General features: G+C 46.8%; 2 protein-coding genes and 1 long non-coding RNA gene across 18 annotated transcripts in view; all 3 read right to left on the bottom strand.

Annotated features, from left to right (window-relative positions):
* Nucleotides 1-38: 38 nt before the first annotated feature.
* Nucleotides 39-5341, bottom strand: MANF (mesencephalic astrocyte derived neurotrophic factor). Its single transcript, XM_052778449.1, has 4 exons — nt 5172-5341; nt 2467-2594; nt 1507-1648; nt 39-353 (listed from the first exon to the last, which is right to left on the bottom strand). The coding sequence occupies exons 1-4, from the start codon at nt 5257-5259 to the stop codon at nt 169-171; spliced, it is 543 nt and encodes a 180-aa protein (XP_052634409.1). The 5' UTR covers nt 5260-5341; the 3' UTR covers nt 39-168.
* LOC128137475 (uncharacterized) lies at nt 2902-5115 on the bottom strand. The gene is made up of 2 exons (XR_008233699.1): nt 4190-5115; nt 2902-4103 (listed from the first exon to the last, which is right to left on the bottom strand). It is a non-coding gene; the product is annotated as an uncharacterized LOC128137475 (long non-coding RNA).
* A 6995-nt stretch (nt 5342-12336) lies between the features above and the next one.
* The window catches only part of DOCK3 (dedicator of cytokinesis 3), a 229496-nt gene continuing 222347 nt past the window's right edge, over nt 12337-19485 (bottom strand). For 14 of the 16 annotated variants that reach the window (XM_052776412.1, XM_052776406.1, XM_052776404.1 and 11 more), the window contains 3 exons: nt 18057-18179; nt 17361-17443; nt 12337-16852 (listed from right to left, as the gene is read on the bottom strand). In XM_052776412.1, coding sequence (XP_052632372.1) covers nt 16346-16852; nt 17361-17443; nt 18057-18179 — 713 coding nt within the window. In that variant the 3' untranslated portion in view covers nt 12337-16345. The remainder of the gene's footprint in view (nt 16853-17360; nt 17444-18056; nt 18180-19485) is intronic. The other 2 variants (XM_052776413.1, XM_052776407.1) reach the window with 1 other exon arrangement.

Raw genomic sequence — 19485 nt, forward strand, 5'->3', positions numbered from 1 at the left:
GTGTGCCCCGCAATCACGTCACACGGCACACGCGTCCGCCCGGTAGAGACCGTTGTACTTTAATGAACGTCCCGTACAGCGCGCGCCGCCTCAGCTACCGCCGCCGGGGGCGCGCGCCTCGGCCGCCTCCCCACCGGGCCGGACCGGACCGGACCGGACCGGACCCCCTCAGAGGTCCGCGCGGGCACCGGCGGCCCGCGGCGCGTACTTGGGCATCAGTTCGTGGATCCTGCGGATGAAGTCGGACTTCTCGGCGCAGCCCTTGCACGCCTCGCCCCAGTCGTCGAGGATCCGCCGCAGCTCCTTCACCCGCAGCTTGCGCAGGTCGGCGGTGCTCAGGTCGATCTGCTTGTCTGCGGGGAGAGCAGAGCCCAGCTCAGCGGACGGGTGGGGGGGGGACACCGGCCGCCGTCCCCCCGCCCCCCCCCACCTCCGCCCCGGGGTGATGGGGGGCCCGCCGCGGCCGGCACCGCGGAGGAGGCCGGTGCCGTTTGCGTGTGGAGACGGTGAGGAGGAGGAGGCCGGCGGAGACCGGTACGGGAGGCGAGGAAGCCAAAATGCAAGAGGGAGAGAGGTGCCGGGCTCCCGGGGGGGCGGAAGACACATCGAAGTTAGGCTTCTGACAGGAAATAAGGTTTTTTAACACTAAAAGGCACTATTAGAAGCCAGAAAGTTTGGTTGCAGCTTAGATGCAGGAGTCCCATGATAGCCCCGAAAGCCCCTTGATCGTAGGAGCAGCAATACTTTGATTCTCTCTTCCACTGGATAAATAAAAGGTAGCAGAGTGATTGCAGAGGAAAGATAAGCAAGTGACCACAACAGAAAGCTTTTTAGGAAGCAACAGGACATTGGTATGAGAAATGAGAAGTATAAAGACCTGCAATCCAAGGGGTGCCTCTGGGGAATGTAAGGGCAGAGATAGAGGAAAGCAGTCGGAAGGAGGTATTCCCAAGACTGTTCTTCATATTAGTCTTTTCAGGAAGAGTACGTCATCTAGTAACGCGAGAATTTGAGCAAGGCGGTAAGAAAGAGAGTGCTGAACACTCTGAGCAGACACCAGAGGAGGGGAGAAAGAAGTGTTTATCAACCCGCTACTGGCAAACATGAGAGCCACTGGGACTACAGAGCTCAGCTAAGGGCTCAAACCCAGGCCAGAGGACACACCTGGCTGTTCCCCAGGACAAGCCTTACTGCACACCCTCCTAAACACAATATCCCAAATAGTGATTTGAGCACAGTAGTGCTGATACACCTGGGAGCAACGTCTTTCAAGGCAAATCAGTGGCTCTGCGGAAGCTAAAAAGGGCTAGTAGCCAACAATCTTACCCGAGCATCTCTGTAAAACCGTCTAGGGTGTTCATGGAGAGCAACCCAGGTTGTGCAACCGAATTAGGCTAGAGATCCTGCTACAGAACTTAGGACTGAGTAGTTTTAGCATGCTGTTTTACCCCAAATGATCCATACCCCAGAAAAGCACGGGCATTTCCCCTTATGCTGGCAACTCACCGTATTTTAGTTCACAGATCTGACTGTCTTTCTTCTTTAGTTTCTCACAGATCTTTTCCACAGGGATGTGATGACTCATGGGCTTTGATACCTCGTTAATGATTTTGGTGGCTGCATCACTTGTGGCCCCAACATAATAGCACTAGAGGGAAGAAAAGAACGAGGTGGGGATGCATGGAAAAATGCTTCTAAAAAGGAGAGTTTTCTATCCATCTTCTCTCCTCACTTGGTTTTGCAGCTAGATGTTTACTGTTGCAGAACCTTTCCAAGTGACCGCTACAGACAGGCAAAAGGAAGCCTAACTGAACCCAAGGCTACTGAGCAGATGTTTCCCATCACACTGCTTTTAAAGCTGTTGAGGCTGGTTGTCTTGTTTCTCAACTTTTATAAAAATTGAATTGCATTAAGAATAAAGTCGTCTTCATTCAAAGAGAAAGACTTTCTGAAGCGTTTCCCCTCTGTATTTCTGATGGTGTCTCTCTGTAGTTCTCTTCTGAGGAGAGTGCAGGGCCTTTTCCTTGGGGCTCTTCATTTGCAGATTGCCTTCTGGTTTTAGTTAGGGCAATTTGGTTTTCCTTTATTTAGTTTTCAGCTAAACAGCCGAAGAGCATAAATATTTCAGCAACTTACATAGCACCCCAAATACAGTTTAAGGGACAAGGAAGTCCTACAGCAAATAAAAGCTTTGTAATCCCCAGCGCTTCAGTAACAGGGAGAATCAAGGTCAGCCAGTAAGATGTCTGTTGACAGACTGTTTTGGTTTTTTTAAGGTGAAGAGGTCAAACTCCTCAAGTCCTCTTTTATAAAAAATACAGGACCAATTGTGGCCACAGAACTAGGAAGAACAGCCCCTGGGAAGCCATATCATACAAACTCAGAAGCGCTAGTTTCCCCTCATTTGCCAAGTATTCTACAACTTACTCCCTCAAGAGACAAGTATCATTGACTACTACTACTTACCAGGCGGTTCTCCTTGCCTTTTGCTTCTTTGCAGGATTTCAAGAGCTCCTTCTCAATACTGGCAGGTGTGAAGTCAACATCGTTGTCCTTTAGACTCTGGTAGAACCTTCCCAGGAACGTGACACACACTGGAAGGGAAGATGGATGGAGTTATCTGCCACTGCAGTAATCTCGTGGCAGCACTTAGAGGGCACTTGTAGGGAAACAGAATAAGGGATTTGGAGAACAGAACTTCTAGAAGCTGCATTAGCAGTCAGTGACTTCACACATATTTCAGTAAGTCTGTCAGAGCACACGTGAATCAACAATATGCCCTGGTATTTTTGGTGGGTTTTTGACAATCTGAGAAACCAGATCCATGGAAGTGTCCAGTGGCTTCTGTACACTGTTGTGAGTGAGCAGCAGGATTCAGCTGAAGGATACAACACAAAGCAGTGCCCGTGCAAAAATGTAAACTTAATTTTCTGCCTTATTCTTCCTGCTTTGGGAAGCAACTTGTCAGACCACAGGCTTCAAAACCAGTTCTGATTGAAAAACAACTCTCTCTACGTAATCCCATTACAATCTCCACGTGTGCTGTTTTTAGCAATACGGTATCACCGATTATCAAGTTGGTTCAGTTCATGGGTAAGTTATTGCCAAGAGAAAAAGAAATTATGTGAGCGCACGCTCTGTCCACTTGGCGTGTTTCTCCTCTCTTCATTCCCACAAGCTTCTGAATCAGGTTTCAGATTGAAAGAGGGAAGAGTCTTAAAGATAATGAAACTCCCACAAGTGCACCAGCAGTTGAGAGGACAGATCCAAGTTCCTGCCTGTGGGAAGGGCACGTACAACTTAGTCATTACACTTTCCCTTTGGCAGCAGTCACTCCACATATGCTCCAGATGAAGCACAGCACACCCGCCTGTGTCACTGGGGAGGAGGGCAGACAGCTACAGTTACTGCAGCACGCAGGGTCTGCGTGACAGGGCAACTGAGGGAGACACTGCGGGTTCGACGAGTGTCAGAATTCGCTCATTCTGCTGCTCACACAACCCACCCGTGAGCATCGGCATCGCCTGGACCAAGAGCTCTGCGGCCCCACCAATTCCTGCTGCAGGACCTGTGGATTCTCACGACTTCCAGGTGTGAGACAAATGCCAGGCCCTGGCCTGCTTCTAGAGGAAAGGTGCAAGTTACATCTTTTATGCGATTTGTTTACCCCAACAGGAAGGGATGGGCAAATATTATAGTCATTAGCAACTTGTATTCAACTCTGCACACAAGCCGTGGCACAGGATAATGGGCAAATACAGGAGACAGAGTATGACCATTGTGAAAACGAGTAGAAACTTACTCTCATTATATTAGAGCTAGAAGTAATTATAAGCTGGGCCATTTAGGAAAACATTTTTTTGTATGCATACCACACCATCATTTACCTCACATCAGTTTGTCCCCAGTCACAGACACACACTGATGTCCACTGTGCGCTGTTTGGAAGTGAAAACCTTTGGAAAGAATCAAGATGCTGCAGGCAGTGGTACCGATGACTACAGTACAGTAGAAACAAGTTTCCAACCTAGTGCTGGGACAGCAGCCGAAAGTTTTGATTTACTATGTGCCCTCCCCCTCCTTCTGTCTTACTGTTTCTCTCCCTACAAAAAGGAGGAAGGGGTGAGCATTAGTACCACAAACTCCCAACCAGTTACGACAGCCCCACCTCAAGTTTTTCTTGCTTCACCTGGGGAATCTGTTCTGTTCCACCACGCAAGAGCAGTTTAATTTGCCGTGCAGCTCAACAGCTTCCACCCCAGAGGCTTTCGTATTTAGGTGGTACGTAACGCGCCCAGACTCAAAGATCAGCTGCGCACCGCTTCTGGCTTCACGCATTAAAGAGAGGACACCCGATCCTCCAGCAGTCGGCGGACAAAGCCGAGGTAAACGTACTACTGTGATGAGCGAGGGGGGAGAGTCCCGGTGAGTAACTGCACTCGCTTCCTCCTGCTTGCTGCCTCCCAGCAGCTCCCTGCTCCGATGCTCCAGTCACCGTCACCCGGGAAGGAGGCGGGGGAGAGGGCTTCCCCGCGCCCCGGCTGTGGAAGACGAGCCCCTCATCTCCCCAGCCCGAGGAGGGGACGATCCCGTCCTCCCGGGCTCGGCGCTACCGCTAACCCGCTTGAGGAGCGACCGGACGCCTCCCGAGCCGGTTACGTTCCCTCCGGAACGCCGGTCCCGGCTCCCTCCCGCGGGACGGACGGGCCCCAGCCCGGGGGAGAGGAGGGGGGCACCGCCGCCAACCCCGCCCCGCGCCTCCCGGGCGCGGCGCCGCTCCCCCGCGGGACCCGGCCACCCCCGAGCAGAGCGCCCGGCCCGGCGGCACTTGGGGCGGACTTCGGAGACTTTTCCTGCCCCGGGAGGAACCGCTCCCGCCGGCCCCGGCCCCGGCGGCGGAGGGCTGTTACTGCCCGCCGTCGACGGGGCGGTGGCGGGGGACGGGACCGGGACCGGAGCCAAGCCCCGAGGCCCGCCGCGGGGCCGCTCCGCGTCCCGGCTCCATCACACCGGCGGGCGGGCCGGGCTGCGGTAGAGCGGCGGCGAGGAGCGGCCTTACCTCACCGGGCCCGGGGACCGCCAGCCGAGCCGGGCCGGGCCGGGCCGGGCCGGGCCCGCCCCCCCCCTCCGGCCCGGCCCGGCCCGGCCCCGCCCCGCCCCGCCCCACTCACCCTCGCACTCCCCGTCGCGCAGGGCCCGGCTGCCGGCCGGCAGCAGGAGCAGGGCCAGCGCCGCCCAGAGCCCGTGGGCCGCCCGCATCCCGCCTCGCTCGGCAGCCCGCGCGCACTGCGCCCGCCGCACCGGCACCGCCGCCCCCGCGCCGGGTCCCCCCCGCCGCCGCTACTGCCCCATTGGCCCGCTCCCCCCCCCGTCTTCCACGCCGCCCCCTCCCATTGGCCGCTCTGCGGCCTCCACGGGAGAGTTGGCGGCCGCTGATTGGGGGAGGCGGCGGAACGCCGGCGCGCGGCAAGTTTCCCCGCCTCCCGTAGCCGCCATTTTTGTTGAGGGCAAACCGCCCTCGTGCGCTTCCTAGCGGCTGCCTGCGGGCGCCATCTTCTAAAGGGGCAGATTCTCACACCTGCAGCTGGGCTGCCTCGAGGGGCGCGGCGGGGACGGCTCGGCCTTTGCTCGCGGTCAAGACCTGCCTTGAGGCCGGGCTGAGCGGCACCCGCGGACTGCGGCTGCCCAGGGTGGGCGCCGGGAGCGGGCAGGTCAGCGTGGGGTGTCCCTTCGTCTGCTGGCTGTGGCAGGGTGGCTGTTTGGGGTGCGTGAGGCGAGGCCGAGGCGACTGCCCGAGGCCCTCGAGCAGCGCGGGGTTTGGTGCTGATGGGAGCTTCGGGTTGGCGGGGTTCTGTTTTTCTGGGTTCCTGTGGGCTGGGGGTGCGTGGCGTGATACCGGGGGAGGGAGCTCGGCAGGGTGGGCGGCTATTGGGAGGGCCCTGCGGTAGGGACAGACCTCTCCTCAGCTTTAGTGTCAGCGCTGATAAAGCCCTTCACGGGTGGCTTTTGGTTATGCCTGTACACCCTGTGAGTTATAAGGCCTGAATTCTTTGAGGTGGGACAACTGAAAGCTGAGTGGTTAAAATAACCACCTGTGTGCAGCTTGTTTCTGGCTTCTTGGGTGGTTGTTTTTGCTGAGTCAAGGAAACAAATAAAGATTTTTTTTTTTTTTTTCTCCTCATTCCTATGTACTATCCCAGTCAGCAGGCCTTTCACCTTTTGTTCCCAAAGCCCTCACAGGATTTGCTGGGAAGTGCCTTGAACAATCCCCAACCCTGTGAGCTTATCACTTAAATCCCGTTGAAGTTGTAGGCCAACTGGGGGAAGAGTGCACACACCTGTTGATAGTTTCTTGTCTTGTGGGGCTATATGTTTAACTGTACGTGTCCTAGGATATCATTCTAGTAAAAGAAGGTAGGGGCAAAGTCACATGTGCAAGGGAGCACATATCTTAGCTTGGTGGGTTCTCTTGGTACGGGAAGACCAACGAAGCAGCCTAGTTGTACCTGCCCCAGGCAAAGCCATGGTAGGAACTGTGGGGAATTTTTCAGTGTCTAAGCCTGAATTTTCTTGCAGGTCATCAGCTGCAAATTATGAGCCTGATGAGGGAGACGGGCAGGATGGGGAGGAGGAGCAACCTGCTTCAGTAAAGGTCACATAGCAGGTGAGTAGTAATTAGGACACTGCATCTTGCCAGTGTGAATATATCACATGTGTTTATCAGATAGAAGAGGTCGTTTTTCACTTTTCTAGACCTTGTTGTCTCTCAAAATGTGTTTGTCAAGATTGGTAATGATATTGCTGTCTCTTTTAAATCAGTCCATAATGATTCCCAGAATTACTCAGCATCCGTGTACTTTGGGAAGATTATTAGCCCTTGTTTTTTATCAGGATAGTGGCCAAAAGAGTTGCAAGATGAAGTGGCTTATTAATTAATTGGAAGTAGGGCTTAAATTCAGAATTAGGAGAATTTAGGACCTTCACAATAAGGAGGAAGCTTAACTATCAAAAGAGTGCAGTTATGAAACAGATCTTCAAACAAAGTAGGATTTTTATACATTTTTATAGAACAGACTGTGTGACAGCATAGGAGTGATTTTATTTGGTTTTGGATTGGGAAATGAGCCTTTCTGTATGTTTCAATATGGGATCCTCAAATGGCTCTGAGGAGGAACAAGGACTCCCTCTGAGTTGGGAAGATAACAAAAAGAGAGTGAAATACAACCCAAGAAAGACAAGTGATGCACAATGCAATTGCTCACCACTCGCTGACCGATGCTCAGCTAGTCCCCGATCAGCGATCTGCCCCTCCTGGCCAACTCCCCCCAGTTTATATACTGGACATGGTGTCATATGGTATGGAATACCCCCTTGGCCAGTTTGGGTCAGCTGTCCTCGCTGTGTCCCCTCTCAGCTTCTTGTGCCCCTCCAGCCTTCTTGCTGGCTGGGCATGAGAAGCTGAAAAAACCTTGATTTAGTATAAACACTACTTAGCAACAACTGAAAACATCAGTGTGTTATCAACATTCTTCTCATACTGAACCCAAAACACAGCACTATACCAGCTACTAGAAAGAAAATTAACTCTATCCCAGCCCAAACTGGGACACATTTATAGTTTATTTTCCAACATTCCAGCAGCTAGGAAGGATTGCTTTTATTTTACTTTCTGCTTCTTTTTTGATCCATGGTGAGGTTTCTAGGGTTCTGTTCATTCCACCACCCTCCAGCCAGTGTCTCTCTGGAGCATTAGGGATTTGTCACGTCTGAAACCTGGATGATGGACACCTTGTGTTGGTCCTCGGTAGTGTTGGGACATTCTGTTACCAGCCTAAGTTGGATAGGTGTTGAAAAAGCAAAAAAACCTTTTTTTTTTTTTTTTTTTCTTCCTTAAATGTAGTCCTTAATTTCCACATGTCTAAGCAGTAAGTGGTAATATTCAGAAGACTGGCTGAGCCTCAGAGATCTTGCAGTGGCACGTGCTCAGGATACTTTGAGTTGCATCAAGATTCATGGTTCCTAGTGTCTATCTTCTGACAGTGATTGGGCTGAGGATTTAGTTATGGATGCAAGAGTTGGTTGTTGTTTAAAAGCCCCTCAGTTGTTAAGGAGGCTTTAGCTCCTGTTTTACTGTCACATTTTAATGTTTCAGTTAAAACTGTAGCTGCAGGAGGATATTCATCAACAAATTCCCTCTTTGGAATAAAGAGGAATCTGATGAGAACAAGGAGGGATATGAGATCTTCTTGTATGTGAGAAGTTGAGATAGACAAAATGTGGGTGGAGTTTTACACTGTTATTAGGAAGATGCAAAAGGTGTAGGAGCTAGTGTTGAGGGATTCTAGTCCTGTCCTAAATTGTGCAGTTAGACTGATTAAACAGAAAGTATTAGCTCTCTTTTGGGGAGGTTGCTAGTGCTGTGTCCATTACAGTTGCTGTACCTTACAGGATGCTGTGGGGGACAGAGGTAGTTGTGTTTGTTCCCCATGCTCATGGAAATGTTTGGCTGTGGGTTTGGTCGTCATGTTAGCTAGGCCAAATAGTACTGAAGAAGTGAGGTGCTGGGAAATAGCAGAGTTACTGTGCCAGTGAACAGTCACAGATTTAGAGCTGGAGCATGCGGCTGTGAGGAGTAAACCTCTAGTGACTTCTGGTCATTTTTTTGTAAGCTTTTGGAACTAGTTATGATGGTATGGCAGAGTGCCATTTAGTGGTCGTGGTTTAACTGTAGCCAGCAACTAAGCACCACGCAGCTGCTCTATCACTCCCCACCTCAGCTAGACAGGGGAGAGAAAATAGAACAAAAGGCTTGTGGGTCGAGGTAAGGACAGGGAGAGATCACTTAACCAATTACTGTCCTGGGCAAAACAGACTCGACTTCGGAAAAATTAATTTATTGCCAATCAAACCAGAGTAGAGTAATGACAAATAAAACCAAATCTTAAAACACCTTCCCCCCACCCTTCCCTTCTTCCGGGGCACAGCTTCACTCCCAAATTCTCTACCTACCCCCCCAGCAGCACAGGGGGACGGGGAATGGGGGTTATGGTCAGTTCATCACATGTTGTCTCTGCTACTCCTTCCTCTTCAGGGGCAGGACTCCTCACACTTCCCCTGCTCCAGTGTGGGGTCTCTCCCAAGGGAGACAGTTCTCCATGAACTTCTCCAATGTGGGTCTTTTCCCATGGGCTGCAGTTCTTCACGAACTGCTCCAGTGTGGGTCCCTTCCACGGGGTGCAGTCCTTCAGGCACAGACTGCTCCAGCGTGGGTCCCTTGTGGGGTCACAAGTCCTGCCAGAAAACCTGCTCCAACATGGGCTCCTCTCCCCATGGGTCTGCAGGTCCTGCCCGGAGCCTGCTCCAGCATGGGCTTCCCATGGGTCACAGCCTCCTTCGGGCACCCACCTGCTCTGGTGTGGGGTCTTCCACGGGCTGCAGGTGGATATCTGCTCCACTGTGGACCTCCCTGGGCTGCAGGGGGAGAGCTTGCTGTCTCACCACGGGCTACAGGGACATTACCTCCTCCGGCACGCCTCCTCCCCCTCCTCCTTCACTGACCTTGGGGTCTGCAGAGTTGTTTCTCTTACATGTTCTCGCTCCTCTCTGGCTGCAGTTTCTGTGCCCCAGCAACTTTTTTCCACTTCTTAAATATGTTATCCCAGAGGTGCTACCACTGTCGCTGATTGGCTTGGCCTTGGCCAGTGGCAGGTCTGTCTTGGAGCCGGCTGGCCTTGGCTCTGTCAGATATAGGGGAAGCTTCTAGCAGCTTCTTACAGAAGCCACCCCTGTAACCCCCCCCAGCTACCAAAACCTTGCCACGCAAACCCAATACAGTTGTGTGTGACTGTACAGACTGTGACTCTATTCTCCAGGCCATGGGTGGTTTTACAGTGAAGGCTAGGCATTATTCCATTGTATCTGGGCATGAATGAATGAGAGAAAGGTGGGTAATTTAAAGAATACCTAAATAGAACATCCCTTTTCAATTTTGCGTGCAGAAAAAGGGTGATGGTTAGAGAGAGGGAGCTGTTGGAGAGAAGCAGAAATTGATTCCAGCATTTAAATGGTTTGCTTGTTTTCCCCATTGATAACCACCAAAGTTGGGAATGAGGTTGTTGCTAACCAGGCAATTTCTATAGCTGAAAATGCTCTACTTGGGGAAGGGGAAGGGGGGGGGAAGGAACTAGGTAGCTATAAATGTTTTGGTTTTGTGCTGGGAGCTCCCGTAGTATGTGGTTTTTGGTGGGCTAACAGTACAAAGGGAAGATGTGAGCAGGGTAGGGCTGAGGGGGCTGTTAGAATATGATCAGCTCTTAAATAGTCTCAGAAGAAGAGGTCATAGAATCATAGCATGGTTTGGGTTGGAAGGGACCTTAAAGATCATCTAGTTCCAAACCCCCCACCCGGCAGGGACACCTTCCACTAGACCAGGTTGCTCAAAGCCCCATCCAACCTGGCCTTGAACACTTCCAGGGATGAGGCACCCACAACTTCTCTGGGCAACCTGGTCCTGTATCTCGCCATCCTCACAGGGAAGAACATCTTCCTAATATCTAATCTAAATCTACTCTCTTTCAGTTTAAAACTGTTAACCCTTGTCCTAGCACTACACTCCCTCATAAAGAGTCCCTCCCCATCTTTCCTGTAGGCCCTGTTTAGGTACTGGAAGGCTGCTATAATGTCTCCCTGGAGCCTTCTCTTCTCCAGGCTGAACAACCAATCACCACAAGCTAACAGGGCAAAGGTGGCATGTTAGGAGTGAGCAGGAGAGTTAATTGGGCTTGGTAGATCTGTGGGGGTTGGAGTTGGTGGTGTTGGGAAGTTTAAGTTATGTAAATGGTGGAAGCTGTGTGGTCATGGTGAGCCTGCTGTGTGGGCTGGACCTTTGCTGGCTCTGCCACCTGAGACTGCAAATCTGTGTACAGCTATCAGTGGATGAAAGGGGTTCAGCTTCAGGTGTTAGCCTGTGAGGACAATGAAGTGTGCTCTGTCATGGTGGAGGTGAAACCAGGTTAGTTTGGTGGAAAAATGTAATGCAGTACTGCTGTGAACAAATGCTGAATAGAAGCTGAGGTGCAGTAGAACTACTACTCCAAATTTGGTTTTAATTTATGTGGCCTTGATGGTAAAGCCTGTGAAAAGGGACAAGCAGTATGTGAATTGTCTCATAATAGTAAAGAGAAGACCTGTAGCTAGGACCTCTTGGCAGTGGGCTATAATGTAGTGTGGGTATATATATATCCTTCTGAACACTGTGTGTCTGTGTCCATGGTTTGTTAAGGTGAGTCTACAGAGGCATATTTATGCAGAGGTCTGAATCTTTATTGGCTAGCTTATAGTCCTTTCTAGAGGTTTAATTTTGCCTCTTATCAGCTTTATAATGAAATTCATACTGAGTTGCGCAAGTTATATATTGAAACTGTGCTGAAGGTTTCTTATTTAGATAAGGAGAGGTATTTGAATGTGGTATTTAGATTTCAATCTTACTACTGTTGCCTTAGCTTAAATAAAGTATTTGACTTATACTGAAAAATTGTTCTGTTGGTTTTAACAGAAACAATAAAATTTTTTTAAACTCCTGTTTAAAGCTGAGGGCTTCACACATCTACTGTTATGCCAAATACAGTTTTTATTTCCTGTGCTTGGTTAATAAATGTTTTTTAGCTGAAGAAAAAAAAATATTTAAGATTTGATAAGTTGGGCTAGGAACAGTCTCAAAGGGTCTGATTTATACAGACATTTTTCAGGTGTCAGATGAACACTTTAGCTAAGCCACATTTTGATATTTTAGATGTACTTTGAAGTACCTTGTTACAGTTTCTCTTCTCGGTATTTGTATGTGGTATGTACTTAATGAAAAGGATGGCTTGGCAGTCTATGTACACCCCATGGCCAGCATAAGTTAAGACTGTTATTATATTTTACTGCTAAATGTCTTCGGGGAGAAGTTTCATAATTTTTTTTGTTGGTTCGTCAAGACAGGATGGGAGAAATGGGTACTTTTTCTGTCTCCTGCACCTTGAGTATTGCCTCAAAACTGTGTCTTGGGCTGTTGCATGTGTCATGGAAATCGACATAACTGACTAGACTAGCTGGTGGGCATGCCTGATGCTTGCTTTAAGAAGTTGATATTAAATAAAATAGCATACTGTCAGCTAAGAATAATGTGGAAGCTCTTCCCTCACCACATATAACAGCCACAAGGTCCTTTTGGTTGCCCCCCATTTTCCTCATTCACACAAAGTGGGAAGTGTTGGCTGTTTCCATATACCTCGTGAACGTTTGGAGCAGCCTGAGGATAACTCTGCCTGGAGGACAGCAATGAACATACAGCTGTACTGTTTTAATATCAGGTATTAATCTTTAATTCCACATCACAGCAGTCGAGTGAATGGGTAAGGGAAAGAAACTCAAAACAAACGGCAGGTATTTACATCTAAAATTCACACCACTTATTTGTTGGTTCTGGAAACATGCTATCACAATATATACAATGAAGTACCTTTAGGACACTTGTACAAATTATTTTTTTCCTTTTAAATTTGATTTCCATTATAGATAAGATAGCTGTTTTCATTTTATTTTAAACATGAATACACAAAAGAGAAGTGGTTAGAGGTTTTTGCCTTTTTTAAATAAGCACAGAATGCCAGAGGTTAAAAACACATTTACAGGGCAGAATACCAGTCAGACATCACAATCTATACATTTTTTGCTCAATTTCCTGTACAAATACACAGCATTCAAATGGGGGTATTTACAAAGAAGCATGATCAGAGGAAATTTTAAATATCACATAATTTGTTTCCCAAAGGCTCTTGCTCTCTCCAGCCTCCCCAGTTTTGGCTGATTCTCCTACAGAAGGGATATGCAATATCCCTTACCTAAAAAAGGGTAAGTAAGCTAAAAACCAAACAGAGGAAAAGACAGAAAAGAATCTTAGTCTTGCACACAGTAATAAACCCAACCCAACCATTGGAAAAAAATTGTAGGATTCAGAGAAATTGTTTTAATTGCTTTTCTTCTACTACTGTAGTTCCTTCTCAATTTTGTTTCAGATGGGGCCAGCAGGTACACTGATGATGGAGAGATTTGTAGCAGAATTCCACCAATTTTCTCAGGAATGCACATGCTATTTTGTTACACAAAGAAAACCCAGTGAAGGCAAGTACATACTAAGTTTGAATTCGAGTCAAGTATAGAATGACAAGGTCCTGTTCAAAACATCCTGTTGCTGTGGTTTATACAAGGAATCTTCAAATCCTGCTGGGCAAGTGCAACAACTGCTGTTGCTTCCACCTACTCCAGGACTGAGCTTGATGTTGGAGTTATACTTAGCTATAAGACACCTCACCCTACAGAAAGGTATTAGTTCCAAGAAGTATTAGTTCCAACATTCACAAAATCTTAATCTTAATAATAGTCTTTCAATCTTCTGCCCCCTTTAAGGCAAGCACTGAAAAGGGAGACAGAATATTTGGTAGATATCAGAACAGTAACAGAAATTTAACTCCAGAGAGGCTTAAATTTGGTAAATTCAGCAATTTATTCTGTCCTCTGTGTGGACCTGCCGTAAACTAGGTATTTGTATACATCTGATTGATATTCAAACTCTTACAAATACATAGTAATGTCAGACTTCCCAAATGGACTCACTGCTGTTGTACAATGTCTCTAATCAGAGCAGGATGATACCTTTTGAGAGACTGATTAGAGTTCTAGTGGGCAGGTTTTCCAGCTGACTGGGACTTAGTCCCATGTTAGTTGCATTCTTGGTTTTGCAAAGTTTTATTTGCAAGACCTGCTGTCTTTTTGCAATAAGAAAGCTCAGTAAGTCACTTCATTTACTACTTTTAATCTTCCTGCCAAAAAAAAAAAAACCAAGAAGGGGGCAGGGGAGATGGAATTGAATACTTAGTTCTCTTAAAAACCTCACTTGAAGAGTCTTAGTGAGATTGGAGAATAGCATATGTGAAAATATTTCATTCATTTCTAAGGAATTACCTTGACTTACCTTTACCGAAAACATAATTTTGAGTTGAGTTTTCATACATGTGTTCTATACCAGAGATCTGGCTTGGTTCATTAACGTTTAGGACTGTCCTAGCATTGGAAGACTCTCCTTCCTGCTAAAGATGAAACATCCACTATAGGCCAGGTTTTATTATCATTGTCTTAAGTGTGAAGGATATAATGATTACAAGCAGCCTGCGTTAGTAACAAAATAGAGGAAGCAAGAGAGACTTTGTTCCAGCCAAACAGGCCATTTAAGAAACAAATCTGTAACTAACTCAGTGGTTTTGCATGGGCTAGAGCTTGAGAAAGAAAATAAACAAATCCTCTTAAAATCCCCTTCATACGACTGCTGAGCCCAGACAGACCATCTTTAGGAGAGTTCAGAAGCAACGTTACTCTGCCCAGTCACTGTATTTAGAGGTAGTGCTAAAGGTGACCTGTAAAAGATTTAGAATATCCTTTTTTTGCTTCTTTATGCTGTTTGTAGCATGAAAAACTGAGTGATTAGGGCAAGAATTCAATATGAAAGTTGAGTGCTATTCCTGTTTCTGACACTAATTTATTTGGTGGAGGTATGTCTTATTTGAATGTGCTTCAGATTTTTCAGTGGTAAGAAAGAGGGTGGTCTGTTACCATCCTCTGGAGTGTGCTTTGCAATCTGCAGGTGGAAGGGGTTATAAGGAAGGCTAAAATGTGTGTGGGGCATGGTAGGAGGAAGGAACACTGCTTGTTTATCTAAAAACATTAAATACTTGATACTCTTTTGATTGAAAGTTTCTTGAAAAATATGAAAATAGGAATAAAAGATTTCTTAGTGTTCTTTTCAAAGAACAGATCTTGGCTCTGTTACCCACAGACTTTTCTCCTAGTTTGTCAAGTACTGAACTAAGCAAATACTGATTAAAAGGCTTGTTTTATGTTCATAGACTTGTACTGTCTTCACCTGTGCATAGTTCTGTTTCTTGGTTTTGGGTTGGTTCTTTAGCCCTTTCTGGAGCCTCTCAAAAAAAGGTGTGTGGGGGGGGGGAAGGCTGTATTGCTGCTTGAGGAGAAAAGAAAAAAAAAATCAACCTTCCAGAAGAGAGAGAAGAAGCTCTTAAAGCTTCTTTATACATTCTAAAGAAGCAAAACAGGAAACAAACATTTCTTCTTTACAGGTTGCCTTTAAGATCCCTGACTCTAGGGTGTACACTATATACTGGGCATTTCTTGAGTCTTGGTTTTTTTCTGTCTGCTGTGAGAAATGGAGATTCTTTCTGCACACCAGCTGTAGTGAGTTTTTGGGAGGGACTGAGGACATTATGTTAACAGGGAATGAATCTCAGCTCCTGGGTGATGGAAGTTGGTGAGGATTGTGATGTTCAGCCCTGAGGCAAGGATTGTTGAATATGATGCATTTAAGCCACCTTTTCTTTACTGGCTGGGTCATTAACCAGCTGTGGCATGAGAAACTCAATTTGGTTGGTTTTGTTTTATTTTTTAAACTGGAATAGAAATGCTGGTGTCAACAGCCTGCCCAAAGTTGGGCATGGGAAAGGCCTACAATTAGGTTGCAGCTCCAATGGCTACTAACCCCCTCTCATTCTGTAGCGCAGATGAATAGCATATGATTCCAATGAGAAAGCAGGTTGGTTTAGCCAGTGAAAGCAAAATTTAAGAAATCAAACAGTACATAAAAAACAGAGGAGGCAGAGTTTGTTGGAAATGATATCTTGGAAATCAGTGCATCAGCACTGGTTAGATTGCCTCAGCACCTATGAACCAATGCAGGGAGATCACTGCACAGATATGTACAATCCTGCTCTCAAAAGAGCCAATTTCTTCTTAGAATTGCCATCTTTCCACTGCCTGCAGCTCATGCACCTTCAAGCCTGACAGTTCATAGAATCCCTGATTTCAGCAATGAGCTTTCACTTCTGTACAGCAAAGAAATATGTCCCTAGTGCAACTGCTTCTACTCATGTGCGTCTCAGAACTGGGAGGAAAGCAGTTTCAAAATGAACTCGCCACATTCCCCTCTTTCCCCCCTCCTCTGCTTAAAATTGTATTTTTCAGCTTCTGCAAGTCTCTATGGCTTGTGTGCCATATGATGTGGTTAAGAAACTGCAGAAGGAACAAACTGTCCACTGCACAGAAAGTTAAAAAACGTAACGGAAAGGTGTAAAAAGAAATTAAAAAGGAAAGCAGCAACCTCCCATGCTGGCCCAGTTGCTTTTGTGGGCTCCAGACATAAACTTGCGGCAGTAGAAAATCGGTTTGCTGTTCTCCGAGTCCTTATCTCTCCTTTGTAGAAGGAATGACTATGTGAGCTGCTTGCCAGGAGTTGTCCCTACTGCTCACTGATGCCATGCTCCCATGCTACCCTGGCCTGCTCTTCCTTTCCACCACTCACTGGTTGGGACACTTTACGATGCAATGGGCGGTGTTTGTCATCATCTTCAATTATCATTCCCTCCTCATTCTCCATGTTTGGCAGCCGGGAGTGGTAAGGTTTGGGGGGTAGAGCAGGAGGGTCCATGGTGTCCTGAGGAATGACTCCAGATGGAGCAGAGTGGCTTCGGCATGGCTGGGATTTGAGCGACTCTAGGACATCAGGCTCAGAGAGACTGTACCTGACAGGGAGGTAGGGTGTCTCCAGATCTTCATCAGTGTTCCAGGCCTGGCTGGGGACAGAATCCATGGTGTCTGTGCGAGGAGGTGGTTCAGAAGAATGTCCAAAATTGCTCTCGCTCAAGGAAGAGACACCACTGCTGGCACTGCCGGATAAAGTGGAGTTACTTCCATCTAGACCAGACTGCGGACTGGTGGGTGATGCAGGGATAGGATGAAGAGGGGACTGTTTGGAGAAAAACAAAACCAAGTTAAAATTGACAAAAGAGGCAACACTGCATCTTGTGTGTTGTTCCGCATCTCAACTTTTGACAGTCATGTTAACAATGGTGCAGTTCCATTTGTGTTCAAAATGTCAGTGATTATTTGTTTATATGTGCACTTCACTGACATGTATGGACGTACCTCTTGCGGGCAGACAAGTGCACTTAACACCAGAGCTGTTAAAGAAACAGTAGCTGAGGTGATAATCAGGGTGCCTGAAATCGCAGCATATCACGCAAAGAAGGAAAGTGGAAGGGCCTACAACATGCGGAAGTTATTTCTGTAGAATTCGACTCTGGAATAGGCTATGAGCTTTCAGTGGATTTTCTCACGTGTAAGTTACTAGCATGTTAAAAATAGTGTTTCCGTATTCAAAAGCTGCTTGGTGGGAGTGGAGGAGGGGGATTCCTTCAGGAGCCTATTATTTTCCTTCTACATGCCTCTCTGCTCTCCTGCCACTTCCTTTTTACCTTGCGCAATGTTCGTGCAGGCAGTGCCGGAGGAGCATCACTGAGCTGGTGATGGAAGGCATCAAAGTGCAGCGAGTAGTGTCCTGGAATGAGACAAGGATCAGAAACACAGATTTGTGCTGCCTCACTGCAGCAAAAGAGCTGGGATTTTAGACTCTAATGCCAGGTAGCAGCTCCAAATGCTGATAACTCTACTCCAACTTAGGGCTTCCTTTCTGATAGATACTGTGGAGTGCATCTGTCACACACACAAAATGCTAACGAGAAGTTAAGTGCAGTGATAGATTTCCACCCACCCTGTTGTCAAGGATCTCATGGCAAGGCAACAGGCTCATAAACAATGAACATTTGAAGTTTCATTTAATAGCTTTGTAACCTTAAATTACTGCTGAAGGTGGTCATTGGCAAGAAGCCAGGCCAAGCTTCAACACTCACACACCTAATTCTAGTCCCAAAATAGATGCAAGTCCGTATTACTATAAAGGACTGCAAAAAATTTGAAGATTTAAGAAAAAAAAAAAAAATTGAAATCTTTGTCCAGTGCTAACCTAGCAGACCAGGAAAGACTTCGGGGTTTTGTTTCTGATTGTTTTTTATAGGGGGGAAAAAAAGGCTAAGGTCAGCTTTCAGGTGGTCTAGATTTATCTGTGCATGACTGCAGGCATTACACAGCAAGCCTACTGGGCATTTCCTTACCATGGGGCAGGCTTCGGGGAGGCACTGGTGGGGCCAAGATGCTCCCAACGTGGGCAGACAGGAATGGAAGGGCCTCTCTGGTTCCGCTGTCTAGGCTCCAGCTACTGGGCGCTGCTGGCACAGCTGAAGGATTGAAACAGATTTAACTTGGGTAACAGAACGGGGAGTTTGTGGGGCCAGAAGGACTGGCTTTCCGGTGTGCTCTTTAGCAGTAAAGAGACAGATTATAGGGACTTCGTGGATGGTAGGATTGAAGGCATACAAAGACATTGTCTAGTCTACAGTGTGTTAAGTTTATAGGTTGCTTTGTTATGGAAGCAAGAGTTAGTTAGGGGATCATAGTGTTAGTTTGCCCATCTCCCCTCCATGACCCCCTTGGCTCGTTTCTAGCAGATTTGAAGAGCAGTAGAACTCTGCTAGTTTTTTTTTTTTTTCTGCAAACCAGTGAGGAAGTAAAAATGAAATCTCACTGATGGAACAGCAGCTAGATCTCAGTTGTGAGCTGTTCTGCTTGGCAGTAAATGATGACAGAGCAGAAGGGAATGTGTGGCAGAACCCTCATGAAACACATGAAAGCCTGTTGCTGCACTACAGTGGCTAAGTGAAGACTGAATAAAGGGTATGAAGGAAATCACACCTAAATCTGTTACAAAAGAAATCATGACTTCAAAGCCCCGATTTACTAGGCTACAGAGTTGATCAAGAATTTTGAGCACAAAATATTTAAAGACAGCAGTTTGGACTCGTATTACAAAATCACCTGAAGAGATCAAGTCTTTGTTAATCAGGAAGCATAGAGAGAGGAAGGCTTTCCTCATATAGAAGATACTGAGTATGATCTTCATGAATTTGTTTTTTCATAGAACTAAAAGCTGCTTCTTTCTAACATGAACATTTTCAAGATCTTGAGAATTCGGTCATTATTAAACATTATTTAAAATGCACCTTCCTTTCTTCCAAACACACTGTAAGACTTGATTTATTCTGAGAAGATAGACATGCAATAATTGTATGTTTATTTAAAAACAAATAAGCAATTTCTTCAGATTAGCAAAGAAAAGAAAAAAAGGAAAACAAAGTAATTCAATGAGCCTACCAAAGAAAACTGAGATACAAACAGCTGGTTCCATCTTCAGTTTGGAAAATGGAAGCCTGGAGAAATAAACATGGAGTTTGACATCTGAAGAGGATTTCTCCTTAATTAAAATGCTGGCAGCCATTTTTGGTGCATTTCTTTTCTAAAATGACTTTGAAAGGTTTCTTTGGGGTTTGTTTTTTTTCTCCTTAGTTCATGAGTTAGCATGAACACAGGCTCCTCAAGACCTAAAATTCCCTAAAGTAAAAAAGATCACAAAGTAATAGCTTCATAAGACAGAACAAAATCTACAAAAATATGGAAGTAAATGTTTTTAAAGAGAGACCCTCAAAC

Source organism: Harpia harpyja, chromosome Z (genome assembly GCF_026419915.1).
Source record: "Harpia harpyja isolate bHarHar1 chromosome Z, bHarHar1 primary haplotype, whole genome shotgun sequence".
NCBI classification, from domain to species: domain Eukaryota; kingdom Metazoa; phylum Chordata; class Aves; order Accipitriformes; family Accipitridae; genus Harpia; species Harpia harpyja.